At 33.8% G+C, this 17,387-nt stretch overlaps 1 protein-coding gene across 31 annotated transcripts in view; it reads right to left on the bottom strand.

The window, feature by feature from the left end:
• The window catches only part of LOC139760660 (uncharacterized), a 152,603-nt gene that overhangs the window by 16,714 nt on the left and 118,502 nt on the right, over nucleotides 1-17,387 (bottom strand). For 17 of the 31 annotated variants that reach the window (XM_071684116.1, XM_071684120.1, XM_071684118.1 and 14 more), the window contains one exon: nucleotides 9,957-10,193. In XM_071684116.1, coding sequence (XP_071540217.1) covers nucleotides 9,957-10,193 — 237 coding nt within the window. Of the gene's footprint in view, nucleotides 1-693; nucleotides 4,338-8,761; nucleotides 8,824-9,956; nucleotides 10,194-17,387 lie in introns of those variants that run through there. The other 14 variants (XM_071684122.1, XM_071684124.1, XM_071684128.1 and 11 more) reach the window with 3 other exon arrangements.

Genomic DNA, 17,387 nt, shown 5'->3' with positions numbered 1-17,387 from the left:
ATATTTCTTCTAAGGTCCATTCACCTGTTCCTCACTAATGTAGAAAAAAGAAAACAGGCATGAAAGAAGAAAAAGATAATAACAACAACAATGACAAAAATAACAACAATAATAATAACAATAATAATAATAATAATAATAATAATAATAATAATAATAATAATAAAATAATATCTCTATGGACAGGGGAGAAATATCTTCAAATGAACATCTATCTTTAGCAAATTATTTATGAAAGCTTAAATCTGCAATGTGTATTTCCTACTTGTAAATGATTCTGACAAATGATACATGCTTTAACTGCTTAATCCAACTTAGTAACTGCTGACTATACCTTTAATTAGTAAATATTACAAAATTAGTACTGCACATAAAATACTTTGTTAATAAACTAAATCAACGATAATAATCTATGCTAAAGAATCTTGATAGACTCATGCCCATGACAAAAAGCAATTTCAAAACATTACATACAATGCAATCATGTATTAATGTAATAATAAACAAGACAGTGAATAAATAACATACTTGTAGAAGACTATTCAAAACAAACTTTTCTGCAATTCATAAATCAATGAAAAGTTCACAAATGTTAGATTAAAACTCAATTACAGCATCATCAAACTTCTTCCTTACCATATTTTGATGTCCTTTCAGGTAGATGATACAATTTGATGGATTCATGGACACTCCCTTTATATAATAATTTATTAACCAATTTAAATACAAAGTTGAAACTACATAAAAGGTCAAGTTTTAACATAAAATATGCTGCTAAATTATGATGGAAGCAGTCTTGTGGCAAACAGTGAATCTTCCTACTGATGATGCATGACTGCCAAAGTTACCACTAAAAGGGCTCATAACATAATCCCTTCATGGAATTAGTATGATATATTCTATGGTTTACAATTACTGTGATATATATCCTTGGCTTTGGTTTCTGTAATTTGTGACATACTAATCATTTAATTTGGCTCTACAGAAAAAAAAAGAACTTTTAAGTATTCTTGTCAATAAATCTATGTCTATTAAACTACCTTATTTTGAGCAGGGTGGCATGTGCACATCATAGTGCAGAGAATAAACAAAAATAAAAAAACCTCCAAACTGAAGCATTCTGAATGCTAGTTTTGCCAGAGCAAAGGGGAAGTGATAGCCTTCTTTTCCATGTCACAGAGCAACTTATTTTTACACTAACAGTTTGTACTCCAGCTTAAATCTTTAAGTGTGTTCATTCAGCCACAGTAAAAGTATCTCAGAGTGGTTTTCAGTATTCTTCTGCATATGGCATAATTATGGTATCCCTTTGCTTAGCAATAATTCCTAAAGCATGTTTCTCAAAGTATGTTACTGAATGTATATCTGAAATCTGGATCATTAAAGTAACCCATTCTCAGTCTACAAATCATTTGAAATCTGCCAAAATCTGTGTTCTTATGTACTCATGAATAATACTGTAGGGAACTACTAAATCATATAAGAAAATAGCACTTTCACAATTTTGCCATACTCTAATACACTCTTTAGGTACGTAACTTGACTCATCATTAAGAAATTAATTCACAAATTAACAATAAAAGGAGGTAAGCTTTGTGTGTAGGATAAATATTTCTGGCAACAGAGAACAAGAAATCTAATGTCCACACAAAGACTTCATTATGTGGGTAGTCTGAAGCAAGGTTACAAGCTGAAAACTATGAACACTCAGAATCTGTTTATTCTTTGAGAATAACCATGACCTAAGTTGATATCCTTTCAAAAGCTACATTGTTACAGTTTCAAAATTCATTACTATTACATGAAACTACCCCAAATTACCACAAACGACATACTAATGCAAAAGTACTCCATATGTAACTTATCATTTTTTTGCAGTATGGCTTATACTTTTTTGCAATATTACTGATAACGACATTTGGTAACAAGCATATTAATTGTGAAATATGGAGTGTATATTCATTTCAGTACTATTCATTCTCTTAACTGAATGTAATATAAGCAAGATAGATGGTAAATTCTCAGTTACATAAAATCATCCCTTAAGTTTATTGCATTAATACTGCTATCACCTTTACAAGGATATATTCTGTGCATGGTGGAATTTGTCCTACATCAAAAAAAGAAAAAAAAGTATATGACCAAACCCATGGATATACACGAAGTACAATCTTATAATCTTTAAGTTGCATATATGGAAAGCATGTTCACCTAAACAAAATTTACAAAACTTATTGCACAAATCACATGAATGGATATGTCCCCAACCACCAGTATTCAATAAAATGAAACAGTATTACATGATGAGAAAAGCTGATATGACCAAAGACACTTTTTTACAAAAGCTAACACTCAATTTATGCCACTTCTTAATGAGTGAGATTACTTCATCCCAGACAAGAAGATATATAGTCAGGTGGTCTTTGGATAGCGGACCAAGTCTGCATATATAAGAGTAAATGATATTTGCTGACCGCTTGGAAACTATGAGTGAACATAAAATATTATCTACAATGACAGAAAAAAATGAAGGAATATCCTGCAAATATTACAATAATTTAGAATACTTAAAACATCCAGCAAATATTACAATAATTTAGAATACTTAAAACATCGAGTCTCCAACATGAAACAATAGTAATGTTGCATGCAAAGAACCATACACAAAAACTAAAACAACTAAGACCTTTATAAAATATCAAGTAATAATCACAATAATAATAATCATAAAAATAATTAGTACTGTAATAATAATGATAAAGATAACAATAATAATAAAACTCATAATGACAAAGACCTTCATAAAAAATCAAGTAATAATCACAATAATCATTAAAATAATTAGTACTGTAATAATAATGATAAAGATAACAATAATAAAACTCATAATGACATAAGTATAAAGAAAATTCAAATCACTGCCCTTAACTGTCCATTATGTAATATTTCATTTTCAAACAAGTATAAAAGAAACTTGTTATTGTCCATAACTATCCATAAAAAAGAAAAAAATACATAATCAAGGAACTGGCTCTGACTAATTATAATAATTAACCCTTAAGGGACTCTAGCCATTCTCAGACTTTTTACAATGTAGGTACTTGAGCCATACTTACACAGTTTGCCTCATCCCACCCCGATTTAATTTGAAAGGTGTACTTTGTTGGCATACATTGATGCCTAAGTTACAGGCGACCATAATTAGCACCAGAAAAATATCCTAGAGTGTCATTTACCCATATAATATGCTGAGGGTCATAGGGTTAATGGTGTTGGTACTCAACCCTAACTTGTATGATTTGCTTTTTCCTGACATTAATCAAATTGGGAGATGCACTTTACTGGTATGTAGAGATACCTTATGTCACAAGCAACTATAATCAGCATAAGGAAAGGATCCTAGGAAGTCAGTTGAATATATAATATGATCTGAGAAAGTACAACCCTAGTGTGTAAGATACATCTAAAGCTAATCAGTGATCCTCTTATTGGCACTAATGATAACAATGATGATTCATCAAAAGTTGAACTGCTAGCACTGGGAAAATTCTGTGCATCACTTATTCACTTAAGATGATGGGTAAGAAACAAACACTGAAGTCTCAAAAGACCAATGATAAGCTAAGCACACACTGTGCTTCACTTTTTTGTCTGTACAGCAACAAGAAAGGTTACTTTATCTGATTTTCTCTTTTACAGTTTTTTTGATGATCCCTTTTAATAGGAGACAAATCTTTGTAAATCTTTTGATAACTATCCATCCTGGGGACCCTACTAAATTTCTTTGGCTCTGTCCTTTAAGGGTTAATCAAGCTTCCCTAGTATTGTACATAAACTTTCACTCCTCGCACTTCTAACATGAAAAGTGTGATAAGTACCAGTTACTTTGAAAGAACTACACCTTTAAACATGAAGACTCTGATGCTGCAATCTGAATGTAACGTTCTGTCACATACAAAAATTTCTTCCTGAATGCAGACTTTCATTTCCATAACAAAATCATAGATAACATTTTTCTTGCTTTATGTTTCAGCTTTAAAATGTTTAAAGTATATGCCAGTCACTTTTAAGACTGAATAACATTTCATCTGGTAAATTTTAGGAGACAATTAGCTTAATCATATTTACTCCTGGGTAATGTCTCAAGCTATTTTTCTTTGAGACCAAATGTGTTTTGCTTCAAGAGTATATGGCACTTCTTGCTGTCATAAAACATTTGAGGTGGCAGCTGTGCTTTAGATGATGCTAGAAGAAGTTGTACATCTATGAGCCTTTCAGAGAGGCTTAACAGATGTTGATGGACGATGGACACCAAGCAAGCTGTGGCAGGTCTTTCACTGAGAATGGGAGGTGAAGTGTCAACCAAAGGCCACCAAGAACTTGCAAGTGGGGTTAGTCTCATGTATCTACTAGTGGTGAATAAATGATAAACTCTTCTCTCATCAACATGTTAAGCATTAACATACACAAATGCTGAAAGATCTGACTGATTATGATGCAAACCTCTCACTAAAATTTATATGTTGAAATCATAAGATGCTTATGAAAAAGTATCGAAAGGTTATATCATCCAAAAATATGAGTTAAATTTCACCAATCAAGGAGTCAGAAACCCCTATATCTATGTGCTATCTGAGAGCACAGCAGGTATCTATACAATCATACTACTAACATCAATGAAACTTATTAATCCATAAATAACATGGGGAAAACTATCATTTTAAATTTCTAAAAACATTAATCTGTTTAGAAGCTAAAACAGAGTCAAAGAACTTCTTAACTCCAGCTGAAGTGTACTTGGTAAAAAAAGTAATCACCTTTCCTTAAAATCTCTTTCTTGTTTCATACTCTTTAGTTTATCTTTATTTTAGAAAACATTTTGTAAAAAGAAATATCAAAAGTCTTTTTTTTTCTGACTCTTCTTGTGTTTTGGATCTATAGATAATACAAAGGAAAAACTAGAAACATTTATGAACACACAGTCTTAAACCTGTGAGCATGCTGATAGGAAAATTGGATGATGCTTCCTTTCATCTGAGTATAATCTTACAGCACTTGCATATGTCTTTTCTCCATGACATGCTCAACAAAAATATTACCATAATATCATAAATATTTCAATAAAAAGAGAAAGAAGAGATACCACTTTTTCTATAACAAAAGCAAAATGTAAATGTAAGAGTAGTTAGTTTACACTAACTACACTTGATGAGGCATTCAATAAAGCACGAGAATCACACACCACCACAGCAGGGCTTTGAAGGTTAAAGTTAGGTCTGATCTAGTCTTTTGTTCCTTCAAAGCCATTTCCAACATGTGATGCACTGTACCACTCCATTTCTTGATGACTTCTGACTGAGGACACTTAAAAGAGATTTAGCTGGACTTACTTGAGGATGAATAAAGCCCAATCTTCAGATAAAATGTGCATTATTACAAGCTGGTAGTGATGTTATAAGTCTCCTTCACTCTGATATATCATACTATGTAACAATACTGGTGGTCAAAATCAACACTTGCAAGGAAAAATAAGTAGTAGCTGGGATGGAGACCTTGGTCCTTTATTCCAGTGACTATATCATGCTGGTCTGGTTAATCCATTTAGCCACTGATCACCAAACTTGACAAAATGCTGACTACTTCTGGGGCTGCTTGTTAAAGTGTTAATAAAATACATCCACAACTCATCAGGTTATTTGGTAATGCATATCATGAACTTTATATGTCATCAGTTAACCTACGGGTTAGGGATGAAGGAAAGAACATACACTCTTGTGGTATCATGCCCACAGTATACACATTCCTGACATGCAGTCTAAGGTGTGGGCCATCTAAGAAGATACTGACCAATCTGTCATATCAGTGATATTGGACAAGGCACATCAACACTGAAATGTTTTAATTCAACTATGCAAACTGTCACCTGTCAAAATGAAACATCTACACTTTTTTGTATATGAGACAGTCAAGGAGAATGGACAATCTATGAGAAAGAGTACTTATGTACAAGTGCCTATGACAAGATTTTGCCATTAGGCAGGGCCAATATATAGTATTCAATGCACGTCTTGCTTAATAAATAGTACTAATTCTCTCTGCAGTTATGCAAATCACACAACAAGCAATCCTAGATTCATCTACAAGGAGTTTTAACAATTCATCTATCTAACTATGTCTCTGATGCCCATTAACTTTGGGAACTCTCTTAAGGGAGTGGCCACTGCAAAATTGGACTCCAGTGTAGCTTCTTTGTCTTTAGTGCCTCACCCTTCACAGGCAACTTGCAGAGGACAATTCTAGCAGTGTTTTTAGAGGCTCCTACCTACTGTTCCTACCAACTACTACTATCTATGTTCCTTTTAAATCTTTCTGTGATCATTCCATACCTGTTTCTTACTTCACTGCAGCACAATGAATAGTCTTTCTATCTTTCTCATATGGCTCTTTCATGTTCATATTTCACATCTTTTTGGGATGTCAGTCTTAGAAAGGGATATGGTAGTAAGATCAATCTAACAGAGAGGGCTAACTAGGGTGTACTGTAATGGTTCAGACACATAGAGAGGTTACTAGATTTCCATGTTAATCCTTTTATTTAATCATCTGATTTTTTTTCCCATATGAAGCTTTCAGTTCTAAAATATTCTCATTTTGGACCTCCATTTGCTGCCAAGCAAAGTTTAGTTTGTATCTTTCCCATGTTCATTCATTACTGTATAGTTGCAGTCCTTCCACTGTTCTAGTACTTCAATTCTATTTGCCAAGTGTTTAAGGACTCTCTAACTTGCCTATTTCAAATAACCTGTCCGGTTGGTGACCACACAATGCTATAGTATTCAACTGTGTTTCGTAAGTATATATCAAACATTTTCATCATGAACTGTCCATCTCTTGAAGTGACTGTTCTTATTATCATACCACTCATCATTTACCTTTACAATACTATCTTTTCAATGTGGCCCTATTATGTTGATTTTTCAGTGTATCATTATTCCTTGGTCTTCGATGTTAGTCAAATGCTCTATGATACTTTCTCAGGCATCAATGTCATATCATTTATTACTCTGTGGCTTACTTGTGCACATTTATCTGCATGAGAGAAAGAATGAAGAGCAAAAGTGCCTCCCTACAGGTATATTACACACAGTGAGATTTTGCCTGAGGTAGGACAAGTGCACAGTGCTCATCACATATCAAATTTGTCAAGCTGTTTTCTTCAGCTGCTACACTTTTTTAATCATCAATTTTTCTTGCATCCAGACACTTCCAGGAATATACTCCTACAAAGATTCTGTAACAAATTGACTTTCATTTTCCTCACCTATTATATATTCCTGAGTCATTTACTTGCACCAGGTTGTGAACCACATCATCAAGCAGCTAGGGTAAAGCTCAATTCCATCACAGAAGCAATTCATCAATGATTCATAAAGAGAAAAGCACATCTAGAAATTCCCACAAGTGGTATAAACACAATAAATCTGCACTGCCACCCAAGATAATGGGGCACTGTGGTGATGATTAGCTAAGCTTGACCATGTGATTATGATCCCACTGTGTAAATGGTGCTTGGGCTGGGAGGCATATGTCACATCAGGCTTAGAACAAAATGCTGAGTTATATGATGAAGAGGTATTTCACAAGATTTTGTTTTCATAAAAATATGAAGGTTTCTAGTTCCTTAATGGTTTTATGCAACATACCACCTGATTTATGACACTTTTGAAGACATTTTTAACCTATAAACCATATATTCTTGTGGTGATGCAACACTTCTAGAAGTAAGCTGTCACTTCTAGTTTCTCAATCACTCCTAGATCTTTGATGTTTTTTTCTGTCTATTTCAGTTTCCCTGTTGGATCTCTATACTGTTATCACTGTACAATTAATTGAATATATCTTCATTAAATTCCATCTGATTCACTTCAACCAATTTGTAGACTGTAGAGGTGCAGAACCTTATTCCTCATGTACTGGAGGGTCAGGTGGAGGGCCATATTCCCTAGGTACTCGTGAGTTAGGTGAAGAGCCTTGTTCCACAAGTATTGATGGGTTGGGGAGATCCCTACTTCTTAGTTAATGATGAGCCAAGGAAAGAGACTTGTACCTTGGCTGATGGAGGGTCAGATGAAGAGCCTTAATATTTAGATACTCATGGTGTCTTTTTTTTAGCACACAAATCCACAAGCTCTTCACCATTTCCATTTACAAAGCTGAACACCCAATGTACACCAATTATACCCTTACCTGTCACATTACTCACCTTTACATTTAAATCACCCATCACTATAACCCGGTCTCGTGCATCAAAGCTGCTAACACAATCACTACAGTAATGTTGATCTACATGAGAGAACAGGTCAAAGACTATGTTCCTCAGGTGCTGGTGAATAAAGGGGAGAATGCTGCTCCTTAGTTACTGATGCATCAGGTAAAAAGTCCCTTATCAACTCTTCCTTTATATAATCTGTACTACTTTTGTGTCATTCCTGAGTATACTGTTTTCATATTACTCCTCTGAGTCAGTCTTGAAAAATATAAAAAAGCCTGAGAAAACATTCTTTCTTCTTTCCTTGACTTATAAAGATTTCACCTTCTCAATGGTACTATTGTGTACTTTATAATTTACTTATTCTCCAAAACATGATTTTTTTTGTAACTATCAGCTCTTGTATTTCCTGGTTTAACTTAACACTTTTGGCTTTTTCATCTATGGATTATTCAAATGAAGCAATACTGAACAATTCATTGGATTACTCACTCTTGAGGCAGTCTTGATTAATTTTCTGAGCCTTCAATTTTGTCAGCATTCATCTTGACTGTCTGTGAAGTAGTAAGTGATCACACATAATGATGACTGTGCAAGTAGTGCAAATACCCATAACACAAAATGTATGAAGCCCATTACATTTGTGCTTAACTGTCAAGTGTGATCCACATCTCGTAAATAGTATTCTTTTGGCAAAATTATACCATTTATCTGTGTCTATAGTGTGGATGGCCTGACGAGAAAAGCTTGAAAAAATAAACTGCATATAACAAAAACCCTCTAAATGTGAAGAAGTTCATGAACAAGCATGAGAATTTAAGTTGTAAGAGTTGGCACAATGACTAGGAAATTCCTTCCTATAAATACAAAAAAGCTCTTTCATAGAAACACAGCTACAAACATACACACACATTAAAAGTGACAGTTTGCACAGGTACAGTACATTGTTCTTATTACGATATATATATAACACTAATATTAGTAAAAGTGCAGACTAAGAAAATGTATACATAAAAATATATACGAAAATTCACCAAAACATACTGCATAGCTCTATAAGTTAGTAATCAAGTTCAGCCTAAAAATATCATTCAATGTCAGTATTCTCAACATAACAAATGAATATAACATTTCACTTTAAAAGGAACTGAGGCAAATCACACAAAAGTTGAAAAAAAGTAAATAAAAAGGTAATGATAAATTTCGAAATCTAAAAAAATGCACAACAATATTTTGTTACACCATGTATAAGCATGCTCCTTTCAAAACACATTTAATTCCACAAAGCAGAAATGTAATTTACAAGTGTTACGGCATAAATTTTCATACTACAAAGAATACATATATAATGACAAAACACTGTCTACTTTTCGGAATGGAAGTTCCGCCAAAAAAGTTTCCAGCACTGGAATCCATGTTCTAATCATAAAACATATCTAAATGTGTTATAATCATAAAATGGTTGAATGAGCATACAAGTTTTACACTCATTATGATGATATGAATCTTTAAAGTACAATAAACTCCTAAGTCTCCACTTCTCTATAATCACTTGATATGTTTAACTAATAGGCTGCTTAACAAACAATGCTAATTACATAATACAATACAGAATATATCAAATACAAAACAAACGCATCTTTTAAAAAGTTGCTTAAAAAGAAAATCATAAATATAAAGAACCTACCACAAATCTGTTGACCTTGATCTTAGGACGATCAGTAACCGGCCGAGATGCCTCCTGGGCCTTGTTCTCAAACATGGCACGGAGGTTACGGGCGGTGTCAATAGATGGCATGCACTCTTCTTCATCTTCTGGTCTATCGCTCCGGTTGTACTCATTGTTGCGTTCGACCTCTGATTCCCACTTCTCGAATTTGGCACGCAGTGAGGCTGCCTTTTTGGCACTCTGTGAGGATTTAACCTGTATAGCCGCAAGGAAGCATCACAGCAGCAGCAGTAGCCATTGCAAAGCATTTATGCATAAAGGCATCATAGAAGATATTAAAGCAAATTTTATGGTGTATTGCCATTTGACAGTATGGAAAAGTGTACATCAGAGAGAAAATATTGCCAGCAGTAAAAGGATAAATACATTTCATGCATAAAATACATACAATACAGACAGAAGTACAGTCAAGTACAGGGAATAAAAAAATGTTTGGATTACAACAATAAAGCCAGAATTTTAGTGAAAGAAATAAATGTTAATCATTAGTTAGGACAAACATGATCAGCAAATATTTTATTGAAAGATAAATAAAAAAAAAATGCAATAATTTTAGTAATTTTAGTATCACAACAAGATCAAAAGTATGACAAAGTAGTTACATAAACCCAAAAAGGTAAAGAAAGATGATTACAATATCAAAAGATGCAAAAGACAGCAGAGAAGCAAATAGGCAGCAAAGGGCAAGAAAAAAAAAAAAGGTGATGAGGGATGAATATTAGTAGGCTTACAAATACAAAATTTTAATACTGTATTAGGACAATTCTGAACTTAAAATAATGGTATGGGAACAGTTCTGAAGTACTGTATACTTAAATAAACTTTAAATCCACAATCAACAATTTCAGATAATGCTATCAATGGTTGTACTCAGAATAAAAAGTAATTCATATGAGCACTTTCTGTCACTATTAAAGCCTAATATGGATTGAACCTTGAAACTTAGTAAGAGGAAATGAGACTTAGTAAGAGGAAACTGTTTTACAGTATTTGTTTTCAATAGTAATATATTTAGTCCCAACAAACCCCCTCAAAATATGGTGTATGGGAGCCAAAACATGCATTCTTCGCATTAAAGCATGGCTACTTTTCACTTATGAGAAAGACAAAGGAAAAGTTTAGTGCAAGACTTTCTAGAACTGTCAAGTCTTCAATACCCAGTGAGGTAATCCAAGATAAAGGTTTCACAGGGTTCTGGTCTTTACTTGTATGAGACGGAGGGAGTGAAATGTTAAGCAGATTTAGAGTTTAAGGTGATTCAGGCATATTCTTCTGATATCTCCTTATGCAACACAACAACTATTCAATCCTTAAAATCATCAGTGGATTTATTACATTAATTAATACTACATTCAAAGTTCTGGTATATACCTTGAAATGCTCTTTTCTTTCACTCAACACCTCTATTCATTACTGCCACAATTCAATCATAAGTGCTAAAGTGTTACTCAAAACGAAAAGAAATATCTCATGGCTGTGCTGAAGGTAAACATCTGTTTGCAATATATGGAAAAATATTTTTGCTCTGCAAAATACTTCAGAAACTTCCTCAAAAGCACAAGACAAATATGAAACAAGGGCTTATGATAGATGTTACTTTGGGTATACTATATAACAAAAGCTGCCAATGGTAATTATCAATAAAATTTGTATCATTTATGAATATGCAAAATTACATAATTTTCAATTAATCATTATATCACATAACATCATATAGTAAGGCTGACCATCTGGTACTGAAGCAACATGCCTTTATAGGTAAGTCTGGAAAACTGGGCAAAAACAATGTTTCTGGATGGAATAAACAGAAGCACAGGCTAAGGTGTCGACAAAACTTTTACATCACCCAATATTCTGAACACGTAATCGATAAACACATACTTAGCAAATGAACAGTTGAAGTTCCTCTCTTTGCTGTGTATGTGATGAGGATAAACCCCAACTACAATCTAAGTAAGAGTCTGACACTACAGAATGAGTAATACACACAGGTGCAACAGTAACAATACCTCAATTACCAAAAGATCTAACGTAATGAAATAGTTTAAAATAAAATTACAGTGTCATTTCACATGTGATTAATATTCCAAATGAAATATCAATGTCTTCATAAGAATTACAAAAGTGAATGTTTAAATACACATAGTACATTTTTAACAGTGGTTTGGTGAAAGAATACATGTAAGCTATATGGTCTAGCATATCAGTTTACATTCTTTTTCACTGAGAGCAGGGCAAAACTATTTAGTATTTCTTTGCCCCGAGAATTTCTTGCATAAATTCCTCTACATTTCAAAGCAAAGAACTATGCTCTGCAGATGCAGCTGTAGCTGGAATTGTTGAGATTGATTTACAAAGCCTACCAACATTATAACATTATGTCCTTTTAAGACAATTCAATCAGGGATAAAAAAATGAGACAAATTATCACAACTATGCCATAAAAGATTTGAATGGGGACTAGTTTGGTGGCTGCTCCAAGCAATAAATTGGGATGCCAGGTTGAGGTAACAAGGTCTATAGCCTACTGTGACAAAATTATTCATGATCAATAAATATTGCAGAGGAAAGATTCAAGAATATGAATGGCTTTCATAGCATTTTAGACTGATGTAAGTTACAATCATTTGGATAAGGGAGAAAGTGCTTAACTGCATTTTTAATTAACAGCTCTCATCATATGACTAGCACTGAAAGACTGTCAAGTCAATGCAGGATAAGATCGTGACACCTTTCTAAGCAACAAATACATGTTTTATTGGTTTGGGCTGCAATTAATCTTCAACACCAGAAGTCATAATACAACAATTTGTATAGCAGGCCTTGGGAGTCATCATATGAGTGCTAGCTTATCCAGGCTTATTCTGGATAACTCGCCAATGACACCTAAATGGCAACTGTCTCTTGATCTTTACAGGTGCTGAATGTGGGTCGCATAGCTTACAAAGTTTGAAAAAGAAGCAAAACATTTCAAAAAAGCCAGAAAAGGAGGAACGTACTGGAAGAAATGCACACAATTAAGTTTACCTGCCAAAATGTGAAGGAATCTGCTTTATGGCCATGTGCCTATCATTAGTGTAAAATTTTGAAGGATATGATGATCAAAAAGTATGAACTGACTAATGGGGTGTTAGCAGTGCTTCACAAACAGGATATCCACCAATCTCAGTCAGATGAATAAGAGGAAGACGGTCAAATGAAGACATAGTCAACAAAATTATGAACAGCCTGCAACAGATAATGTAATAAATGATTCAATATGATACATGTCAAAAGCAAGCATTAACAAGTTACAGTCATTTACAGTGCATATTTATTCTATGGCAGACAATGTGATACTAGCAACTTAATGCTCTATCATAGACATCATCCAAATTTTCCTCTAACAGATCATAAGATCTGGACACTTATGTGACAATCTCCTCATCAGTCAGGTGGTGATATCTAAGCATGTCAGCATCATCCTCCAACCACCACTTGACTTCTTCCACCAACACTTTGACCTTTGACCTCAGCTTGATTGATGACAAAAGCAAAATCTTCTAGCTCAAATCCCTTGAAGTCATGCTCCTCTTCAGGTTTCTGTGACACCTTGCTTCAGATGTCAAAGAGTATCCACAAGAACACAATCCAAGACATCACCCCAGCTGAAAACTGCATCCTTGATACCGTAGTTTTTCAAATTCTGCAATGTCTTTTTGGGTCCATCATCCTCCTCCTTAGGGATGACACTGACTACATAACACTGCTCCAAATGCTTCCTCCTGTTAGAATGCTTAACAAAAATGATGGATCCCTGATCCATAGGTTGGATGAGAGAAGTGGTATTGGCAGACAACATCACTGTGATCAGTCCATCCATGCTGAACAGTTCCTTAGAGCTCAGACAGGCTGGATTACTGTCATGGAGGAGCTGGGCCCTAATATAGCGCAGACTTTTGATGGTTTCTCACAACAGGAACGAAATGCTTGGGAAAACAGTCAGAAGGGATATGTTGTGTGAACCATACACTTTTACTGACACATAGTAGCACAAGCAGATGGCTGGTGTGATCCTCGAGGGTTTAAGGTTTATTGTTATTACCCTCAACAACAGGCTTAAGCTGATGCAGCCAGTCTACACCAGCAAAGGCTAGCACATAACTATGCCCCTTATCATTCTTGTGCTTTTGTAGGCCTGGCTGCTCTTAGGAAGGGATTGCTAATAAATACATTGATCAGCAGTCTGTGCATAACAGTGGGTAAGATTATGACTAATATGAGCAAATTCTATATGTGGAAATACATGATTCTGGGAGCTTGCTTTGCACTACTGGCAAAATTTGAAATCCTAAGAGAAAAAGGATGGAAATAACATCATATCATTGGTATCATGGATAAAATTCCCTTCCTGAGAAACAATACAGCAGTTATGAATTAACAGCACAACAGTTTTCCAGTTGGGGAGCAAAGAAATTGAGGTGAACTTTAAGATGCTTATGTTCTATCCTTTACCAAAGATTTAGCATAGTACTAACATATACAACTTTAACAGGCTGTATATTTTTGTTACCCTAAGAGCAATATTGGTAGCACGAATGTGAAATTGAAAGTGTTGTGGATAAAAGCACATTACTTTTTCTTGACAATCTCAGACACAAAACTAAATTTTAGGGTAAAGATAGAATACTAGAAAACAAAATAATAGGCTGAGGACACTATTGTGGTACAGTAAGTGAGATTATCAATCTTTAAGGTTACTAATACTGTGGTACAAGAAGAGAAAATATTAGTCTTGGAAAAATTAATGATTACTGAAGCTAAATCCAATGTTCTGCAATGCTGGAAATTGATGACAGAAGAATTTCAAAATAAAGGGAGTGGACATCTATTGAGACAAATCCAATGTTCTGCAATGCTGGAAATTAATGACGGAAGAATTTCAAAATAAAGGAGGTGGACATTAATTGAGAATAGTAATTCTGTTAAATTCCTATATCCTTTTGATGTCTAGAACTTGTGAATGGGGATACATACCACTTCTAACATTCACTTTATCCTTTACAGCCAATAAGAGGCATAGGCCCTTTTATTGGCAACAAGCACCATACTCCCATTTTATAAAAACATTTCAATATACAAACTGTTGATTTTCTTCAATCCTACATCAGAATGAAAACTTGGCATGATTAAAAGTAAGTAATAAATATATTAGCTGAAAGAATATAGACTTTAAGGTAGCAGGCTGAATATTTTTTTTTTCACCAAGACAGAGTTAGACTAGCAGTCTGCACAATGCCTTTTGATAACTACGATTATAACTCATTCTTACTTGCTGATATGAACACACTATAAAGTTGCATAATATCTCTAATCACTTATCACTCTTGATTCTGGCGAGCTGGGTTTGGTTCATGTTCATGTGCCTGTGAATAACCTGGCAATATAATGGTATGAAAAGCACTAAGGCCTTAGGATTTTCAACAAATAATTGTTACAAAGGACAGCAAACAGACCCAAATCAGATTACCACATAAGAAAAGAGAAATCAGATGGGATAAGTGTCTCAATATGCTTCATGTTGGTTATAACATCAACAAAAGAATGTCTCATAACAAGAATACGATTCACTTTTAGTCTTGAACTTTTCATGTAAAATAGTAATTCTTACTATCAACAACAATACAAAAATCATTAGCTTTAAATTTACGGATTACAGCATGTCAAGTTAAAGGGATAATCTGTTTCTACAACCCAAGAGGATGGGTTTTATACTAGGGCCAAGAGGAGTTGGCAAAATCTTATCCTGATAATGTTATTCTGCTCCGTTAAAACCTTTCTTGCCTGTGGGACTACCCTCTAATTTATGCATAAGTTACAGCTTATTATCTCTTTCTAAGTGTTTATAATATATGGTCTAAAAATGCTGTATGCCATTACAGAGCTGTATCCAAACTAAATCAACTCCTGCAAATCAGAATAAAATGATTGTCTACCAGTGAAATCTTCCTCTCTTGCCTATCAGTGCTGATGTAGTTTTGGTAAAAGTCATAACCAACAAATAAATTCAATTACGAAAACCCTCTGCAACTTTGTAGTATGGTTATCTTAAGGTATTAAGCAAGGCATTTGAAAAAATAAGTCCCTCCAGCTGCATTATTTTCAATCTTGGAAGCATTTTCCTTGATGCTGTAAAACACAGAACATAATATTTCAACTCATAAGAAAGAGCAAACAATGATAAACACTAATGTTGAAGTCACTGGAACATAATGCTAAAGAAGCAACAGCTAGAATTACTATCACTCCAGGTAACTGAGGTATGTGTTACAGAAACTCTTGCATGCACCCTCCAATTCTTACCATACAAATTTTTTTTAATGTGAGAAACATTTGTGCTATAAAGTGTTATAATGGCAGAATATTGGGTATCTATACTGCTACTGCCACACCTACCCCATACAGCAACACCTACCAGCTGCAATAGTGACAAAATAATATTATCAGTATAAATCTAACATCATTAGAGAATATTTATATATACTAAACTAAGGACAGACAATATCAAACCATGATTACACTCATATATTACCCTAACTGGCTGCAAGTGCTATATTTCATATATATATGAATTAAAGAATAAAAGTAAAAGCCTGTCAATTCTGTTCATAGCCTGTATAAAAACAAAGATCCAGTCTATCTACACTAGTTACATATCATATAAGCAAAACTTAATCTTAGATCTGCATTCAATATCTGTAAACTGCAAATTAACGAACTACAGTGTGCATGAAGTCTTATGAACTGCATACTAACTAAATATTTCCTATATCAATTCAGACCTGAGCCTTACTGACAATAAAATTCATGAAAATCATCTACTTTGGGGCAAAAAGTAGCTGTATCTTTGAAGTGAAAAGCATTTCTATAAAGATACTTTGTGTTTACCTATATGCAAACATTTAAAACAATGACATTTTTTTCAAACATTTAAATAAAATAATTAAGGTGGAGTCAAGTTAACTCTGATCAGACTAATTCTTTTCATCTTATACAATTCCAACTATACAACTTAACCTAACTAGGATAACACTTTTCATCTGAAATAACACCTTAAAAAACTTAATTGGGTGCCATTCAAAAATTCTAAACTGAAATTCAATACTACCTAAATATCTTACCTCTAAATGCTCTCCTGGCCTACAATAACTACTTTTACACAAAAAACATGTTTCTTTCTCAGAGTTATGGTGTAATTCAGAAATCTACTATGAATACTTTGCAGACATACTTTTGAAGCAGACAAAATATGTATTTCGAGGGGTGACGATAAGCACAGTTTCTGCTAAACATCTAAATCTTTTTATCATTCTACAAAATTTGTGAAATAAAGAAAAATATTTTGGCCAA

The sequence above is a fragment of the Panulirus ornatus genome, chromosome 37 (assembly GCF_036320965.1).
Source record: "Panulirus ornatus isolate Po-2019 chromosome 37, ASM3632096v1, whole genome shotgun sequence".
Lineage (NCBI taxonomy): Eukaryota > Metazoa > Arthropoda > Malacostraca > Decapoda > Palinuridae > Panulirus > Panulirus ornatus.
The sequence above is the reverse complement of the archived record's forward strand: the minus strand, read 5'-3'. Positions and strand labels throughout refer to the sequence as shown.